Source organism: Heterodontus francisci, chromosome 6 (assembly GCF_036365525.1).
Source record: "Heterodontus francisci isolate sHetFra1 chromosome 6, sHetFra1.hap1, whole genome shotgun sequence".
Taxonomy (NCBI): domain Eukaryota; kingdom Metazoa; phylum Chordata; class Chondrichthyes; order Heterodontiformes; family Heterodontidae; genus Heterodontus; species Heterodontus francisci.
This window is the reverse complement of record NC_090376.1, coordinates 26,827,243-26,835,140: the sequence shown is the minus strand read 5'-3', so window position 1 is coordinate 26,835,140 and position 7,898 is coordinate 26,827,243. Positions and strand designations below refer to the sequence as shown.

Sequence of the window (7,898 nt, the reverse complement as noted above, 5' to 3'; positions counted from 1 at the left end):
ACCAATGCAACAGGAGATCCCAACATTTCAATATTGAAAGTGAACAAGAATTTTAATGTGACTCTAGGAATCAAAATCAGAGATAACCCAAACCTTAAAAGGCACTGCTTTTGTTGTAATAAAGGAGAATGCATCAGGTTGCAAAGTGTTTGACAAACTTTTTTGTTAGTTTTGACACTTTCCGATGAATAACGTGGCTTTTTTTTAACAATACCAAAACAAAGGTTGTTTGAAATTGTTTCAATATCAAACCAATTAAACATACTGACTTTAATTTTTGCATTATCAGACGTGTTTAAAAAGAATAGATTAAGTAATTTCAAAAACACATGGTTACTTTTTTTTAAAAAAGAAAAGACCTTTAACAGAAAGCAATTTTGCAGACAAGCTTGCACAAGAACTACAATTCCCAGAAGACCGTGCGCTGGTCGCCATGGCACCCGCAGCAACCGCTGCCATCTTGCGGCCGTTGTCATAGCAACGGAGGCCCGCAAGGAAGAGCACGTCGTGGAGAAGTGAGCAAAGCACCATCATTTTAACATAATACAGTGGAAAACTGCTCAACAGAAGATGGGTCAGGATTACTACAGCATTCTGGGCATCATTAGGGATGCGAAGGATGCGGATATAAAGAAAGCGTGAGTGATAATATCGGTCCTTGCATTACAAATAGGAACAGGAGCAGATCGTTTCGCCCCGCACACTTGTGCCACCATTCTGTGAGACCGTTGCTGATCTGCGACCTAACTCCTTAGCCCCATATCCGTTAATACAAAAAAAAATCAATCTTAGATTTAAAATTTACAATTGGCCTCGCATCAATTGCCATTTGTGAAAGAGAGTTCCTAACTTCTGCCACCCTTTGTACAGGAGTTTACTAATTTCATTTCTGGAAGGTCTGGCTCTAATCTTCAGACTATGCCCCAGTCCTCGACTCCCTAGCCAGCGGAAATAGTTTCTCTCTATCTACCCTATCTGTTCCTCTTAATATCTTCAAGCTTTGATCAAATGCGGTGGGTCAGATTGAGAACGTGGTTTAAAAGGCATATGGGATCCTGAGTTTTGTAAATAGAGGCATAAGTACAAAAGCAAAGAAATTATGATGAACCTTAATAAAACACTGGTTTGGCCTCAACTTGAGTATTATGTCAAATTCTGGGCACCACACTTTAGAAAAGGTATGAAGGCTTTAGAGAGGGTGTAGAAAAAACTTATGAGAATGTTTCCAGGGATGAAGGACTTCAGTTACATGGATGGATTGCAGAAGCTGAGGTTGTTTTCTTCAGAGGAGAGAATGTTGAGAGGAGTTTTGATAGAGGTGTTCAAAATTATGAGCAGTCTAGACAGAGTGGAAAGAGAGAAGCTGTTCCCATTGTCAAAAGGGTGGAGAACCAGAGATCACCGATTTAAGGTGATTGGCAAAAGAACCGATGGTGACATGAGGAAAAAGTGTCGTATATCCGTAGGCGTATTAGAGTTTAAGTTTTAATAAAATTTCATTTTTTTTAAACCTCAGAAAACCTGTGTGAATTGGTTTCTTTGTCTTATAATTGGAAAGTTGTGAACAAGGATTCACAAAGGGGGAGCTCAAAACACAGTGTGTTTAAAATTAAACCCTGTTACAATAAGACCCGGTAAAGATATAACAGACCCCGAGACACCTTTCTAACATAGTCATACCAATGGTCAAATATTGATTTTAATTGGGATGTTTTCTTCAGCTGCATTGTCAATATAAGGATGTAATGAATAAAATGAGTGACAGTGGAAAAACTTTTGTCTTTCTTAATGGCATTGTGAGGGACAGCCTCAAATTGCCAGTTCTGGGCATTTCTGAATTGCACTCCTTTTTGTAGTGTTTATGGGCTGACCCGCCTCAGGATCCAGCATGCTCCACTCAACTATAATAAAAGCAAAATACTGCGGATGCTGGAAATCTGAAATAAAAACAAGAAATGCTGGAACCACTCAGCAGGTCTGGCAGCATCTGTGGAAAGAGAAGCAGAGTTAACGTTTCGGGTCAGTGACCCTTCTTTGGAACTCCGAAGTTCCGAAGAAGGGTCACTGACCCGAAACGTTAACTCTGCTTCTCTTTCCACAGATGCTGCCAGACCTGCTGAGTGCTCCACTCAACACTATTTTTGGCTTTGAATGCAGAATTACAGCAGACTTCAAAATGCTGGAAATACACCGAAAAGTATCAAGAATCAAAATTACCTTACAGCCATGAATAATGAATGTGATCACAAAACACTGATAACAATTCAGAAATCCAGTGTAATAAAAAGGAATGAAACACATTTAGTCACCTTGAACCAGTGGCCTTAGCCACAAGTCTTTATTTTCAAATGAAAGATCATTGACCTGAAATGTTAACTCTGTTTCTCTCCACAGATGCTGCCAGACCTGCTGAGTATTTCCAACATTTTCTGTTTTTATTTCCATCTTTACTTGGGGCTATTTTTCAGTTGTGTGCCGTATTTTGAGTTATTAAATTTTTTCAAATTGTGTCGGCTTTTTTGAAACTGATCGTCAGCTTTTGTGAGTTTTGTAAGGTGGCGTGTATGAGAGTGGGCAGTGCAATTCTTTATTAAACCATTGGGGAAATAAATGGTAAGTGAGAAGAATCTTATTGCATTTTACTGAGGATGTATATCTGCCATTGTAGGTACCGTAAATTGGCCCTAAAGTACCATCCAGTCAAAAGTACAGATCCATGTGCAGAGGAAAAGTTCTTACAAATTGCAGAAGCTTATGATGTTCTAAGTGATTGTGAGTATTGCAATCTTTATAATTGGGAGCTGTAAAAAAAAGTATTGTTATGACAAGGCGGGAGCAGTGCACAGTCGTTTCTATTTCTGCTTCTCCACAGGTTACAACATATATTTAAATGTTTACCCAGATACCAATACGGTCAATCATATACTTTTTATCCCAGAATAAAATACACAAATCAGGTTTCTTTAATAAACAACAAAATTATCAGTTTATTATAAAACAAGTCTTAACCAGTAACGAAACAAAGCATTAACACACAGATTGAAATATGAAAGTTCCCTTTTTACCATAGGTCCACACACACACACACATATACCTGGTTAACCGAAAAATAAAGAGATTTTCCCTTTAGAGCTCTGTTACAAAAAAAGACAAAAAAGAATCCTTTGGTCAAATACTTGCTAATTCTTGACGAACAAAGAGAAAATATGGAAAGATGTCAGATGTCCCTTTTTTTTGTCTGGCGGCATCAAGGATTTATCCGGCAAGTTTTTCCAGCATCTCTGGAGAAATGTGGCAACAGGGGTTTCAAGCAGGCCTTTCAGGAGGAATACAGCATCAATTTCTCTATTTCTTACACTCGCTTCTAAGAGCTTCTCAAAGAGATGGAAAAACTGGCAGGCTTTTCAAAGAGCTGGAAAAGGCCGAGTTGGAGGTTTGCCCTTGGCAGGTTGATTTTTTAAATTCCTTTTCAAAACACTGGCCATACCCCAACTGACTGTCCAAAGTGAAACCAAAACAATATCTCAAGAGTCAAGCCTCCTGACCCCTATAAATATTGACCTGTCACTTTTCTGCAAACATCTTCCCAAGGTCAAAACGTCCCTGCTGGGTACTTATCTGAAGACAGGTTACTTCCAGTTAGGGTTGTTTACAAACCAAGTCCAAAAGACCTTTCGATGACCTTTTTAAAAAAAACACAAAGTTCAACATTTATAAAATCTTTACAATTTAAATAGAAGTCCTAAAAAAAAAGCATAGTCATAACAGTATATGTCCGCTAAAGCAAGACAAGTATCTCTACACATTTTAATGATATGAGCATTGCCACCTTAGTATATCTTATCGTATACCTTGATTGGCCCTGATGTATTCTAATTGTAGCATTTATTGGTTTTAAAATGAATTACAAAATTAAATTATTACTTTTGTCATTTTGTAAAACAGTCGAGGCTTGAATTGGAAGGTTTTAGATGTGCTTCACGAATTCCAACTTTTTAGATACATATGGAGTTATGCTTTTTAGATCTAGCAGTCACAGAACTTGACAAGCAAGCAATAAAAATAAAGTTAGCGATTGGCAATGAAGGTCTCCATCACATCAACACTTCTGGACCATCAGAAGCGGGCCAGAAATACCCATCCAGACTCTGGTCTATGCTGGAAGACCAACTGAGAGTCAAGGTCAATTTCAGGATCCAGCGACTTGAACTGATGGCCTATAGACAACAGCCCAAAGAAACTATTGACCAGTTTCTTGGTAGATGTCGAGAAAAAAGCAAGGATTGCAATTTCTTAGATGAAGAACTCTCCGAGAGGATAATTGAGCTCGTAATTGCATCAACTCCAATAGAGGCATTCTAAAAGGATATGCTTTATAAGGAAAAAGGATACAGCATTGACAATCTCCTCAAAGATGACAGAAAATATGAAGCAATAGTTGAGACAATATATACAAGCACTTGGAGCAGCAACAACCATAGATGAGGTAGCCAAGGCACCTGTACAGGGCAAGGCGTGCGGCAAGTGTGGTCTAGTGCATCGGCCACATAACTGTTCTGCATTCAGAGATACCTGCAAGGCATGTAGTTTAAAGGGACACTAGGCAAGACTGTGTAGGAAATCTGGCAGCAAAGAAGCTTCAGAAGCCACAGCTCAATCAAAAGCAGATCCTGCCTTGTGGCAAAAAGAAAAAAGAGTTCACCAAGTACCAGTTCAAGGACAGGCATGTCCATGAGATAGGCAAAGACCTGGACAGTGAAGAATGCACTGAAAGTGAACAAGCTTTCCATATGGTGACAGTTGCACAGCACATGGATGCAAATACACAACTGGCAGCCTTCACCGCAGTCAAAATTATATGTCCTAACAAAAGTGGGAAGCACAAACTATGACTGAAGACAGATAGTGGGGCAACGTAGGAAATAGGAGCAGGAGTAGGCTATTCTGCCCCTTGAATTTGCTCCGCCATTCAACTAGATCATGGCTGATCTTCTATCTCAACACCATTTTTCCGCACTATCCCCATATCCCTTGATGCCTTTAATGTCTAGAAATCTATCAATATCTGCCTCCACTGACCTCTGGGGTAGAGAATTCCAAAGATTCACCACCCTCTGAGTGAAGAAATTCCTCCTCATCTCAGTCCTAAATGGTTTACTCCTTATTCTGTGACTGTGTCCCCTAGTTCTAGGCCCCCCACCCTCCCTCAGCCAGGGTAAACATCCTTCTTGCATCTATCCTGTCGAGCACTGTAAGAATTTTGTATGTTTCAATGAGATCACCTTTCATTCTTCTAAACTCTAGAAAATACAGGCCCAGCTTCCTCAATCTCTCCTCATAGGACAACCCCACCATCTCAGGAATTAGTCTGGTGAGCCTTTGTTGCACTCCCTCTATGGCAAATATAGGTAAGGAGACCAAAACTGCACACAATACTCCAGGTGTGGTCTCACCAAGGCTCTATACAATTGCAACAAGACATCTTTACTCCTGTACTTAAATCCTCTTGCAATAAAAGCCAACACACCATTTGTCTTCCCAGTTGTTTGCTGCACCTGCATGTTACTTTCAGTGACTCATGAACAAGGACATTCAGGTCCCTTTGGACATCAACACTTCCCAATCTCTCACCATTTAAGAAATCCTACCAAAGTGGATAACTTCACATTTTTCCACATTATATTCCATTTGTCATGTTCTTGCCCACTCACTGAGCCTGTCTAAATCCCCTTGAAGCCTCTTTACACCCTCCTGAAAACTCACATCCCACCTAGTTTTGTGTCATTAGCAAACTTGGAAATATTACATTTGGTTCCCACATCCAAATCATTGATGTAGATTGTGAATAGCTGGGGCCCAAGCACTGATCCTTATGGTACCCCACTAGTCACAACCTGCCAACAACCCTTTTATTTAGAGATACAGCACTGAAACAGGCCCTTCGGCCCACCGAGTCTATGCCAACCATCAACCACCCATTTATACTAATCCTACATTAATCCCATATTCCTACCACATCCCCACCTTCCCTCAATTCCCCTACCACCTACCTATACTAGGGACAATTTACAATGTCCAATTTACCTATCAACCTGCAAATCTTTGGCTGTGGGAGGAAACCGGAGCACCCGGCGAAAACCCACGTGGTCACAGGGAGAACTTGCAAAGTCCACACAGGCAGTACCCAGAATTGAACCCAGGTCACTGGAGCTGTGAGGCTGCTGTGCTAACCACTGCGCCACTGTGCTGCCCATTCCTACTCTCTGTTTTCTGTCCGTTAACTAATTCTCAAATCATGCCAGTATAGTGCCACCAATACCATGTGCTCTAATTTAGTTTACTAACCTCTTGTGTGGGACCTTATCAAAATCATTCTGATAATCCAAATACATCACATTCACTGGTTTCCCCCTTATCTGCTCTGCTAGTTACATCCTCAGAAAACTCCAACAGGTTTGTCAAACATAATTTCCCTTTCATAAATCCATGTTGACTCTGCCCAATCCTACCATAATTTTCTAAGTGTCCAGTTATCACATCCTTTAGAATAGATTCCAGCATTTCCCGTTTTTTTCTCTCCTTTCTTAAATAGTGGGGTTACATATGCTACCTTCAACTGAAGGAACTGTTCCAGGATCTATAAAATTCTGTAAGATAACCACCAATGCTTCCACTATCTCTACAGCCAGCTCTTTCAATACTCTGGGATGTAGATGATCAGGTCCAGATGATTTACGAACTTTCAATCCCATTAATTTCTCCAGTACTACTTTTTTACTAATACTAATTTCAAATAGCCGTTTGGTAGTGCAGAACTTGATTATTGCTGAAAGTAGAGACATTTTGTCGAAGCTTTTCGTTTTGCACTCATCAGGACAATTTGCAAGAATACCAATGTAAGCGAAACAACAAATTTTTACTGTATGAGAAGAGAGTGCTGATTGGTTGGCAAGTGGACTGATTGGTAGAGGCATTGCCCTGGTGAATGTACCAGTTTATGGTGACTGACAGTTAACTGCCAAGCTTTGTTTGCAATTTAAACCAAGCAGCTTGACTCTGATTGGTCAAGGCATCACCCTGAGGAATGGACCAGTGAATGACTGTCACTTATTTGTTTAGCTGAGACAAGTGTAATGTGTGTACATGCTTTTTCTGTCTGCAAAGAACAGGGCCCTGTGTATTAATATATGTAGCTTCCAGTACGCGCAAATGCACCACACTGCGAGCCTGACTGACAATCTTTAATTGGTTGTCAGCGTAATTCTTAGCACACTGAGGATTATTTAGCAAATGTTGTCCAATCATGGAATCACATCTAATGTTGGACACTTTTTAGTTTTGCAAGCACGGGTTGGTTGGGTACGGCCTGTACTTTGCCCGTTGCGAACAGCGGAAGGGACATGTTGTTTGATACGATCCGCCAGTCTTTGGGATGCCTTTGCATACCTATAGATGCTTTAACAGTCTGTTTTTATGTTTCTCACTAGTTAATTTTTATATTCTATTTTCCCTTCATCAATTTCTTGGTCCTCCGTTGCTGAATTCTAAAATGCTGCCAATTCTCAGGCTTACTACTTTTTTGGCAACTTTATAAGCCTATTCTTTTGATAGAACATATAGAACAGTACAGCACAGTACAGGCCCTTCGGCCCACGATGTTGTGCCGAACCTTTAACCTACTCTAGGATCAAACTACCTACATACCCTTCATACTACTATCATCCATGTACCTATCCAAGAGTCGCTTAATAGAACATATAGAACAGTACAGCACATTTTTAACTTCTCTTGTTAGATCACTTGTCCTGTAGGGTTTTTTTGCCTCAAAGGAATGTATATTTGTTGCAAACCATGTACTAATTCTTTAAATGCTAGCCACTGCCTGTTTACCATCATAC

General features: G+C 40.1%; 1 protein-coding gene across 2 annotated transcripts in view; it reads left to right on the top strand.

Annotated features, from left to right (window-relative positions):
- Positions 1 to 485: 485 nt before the first annotated feature.
- The window catches only part of dnajb13 (DnaJ heat shock protein family (Hsp40) member B13), a 73,003-nt gene continuing 65,590 nt past the window's right edge, over positions 486 to 7,898 (top strand). For both annotated transcript variants that reach the window (XM_068033368.1, XM_068033369.1), the window contains exons 1-2: positions 486 to 638; positions 2,669 to 2,772. In XM_068033368.1, coding sequence (XP_067889469.1) covers positions 571 to 638; positions 2,669 to 2,772 — 172 coding nt within the window. In that variant the 5' untranslated portion in view covers positions 486 to 570. The remainder of the gene's footprint in view (positions 639 to 2,668; positions 2,773 to 7,898) is intronic.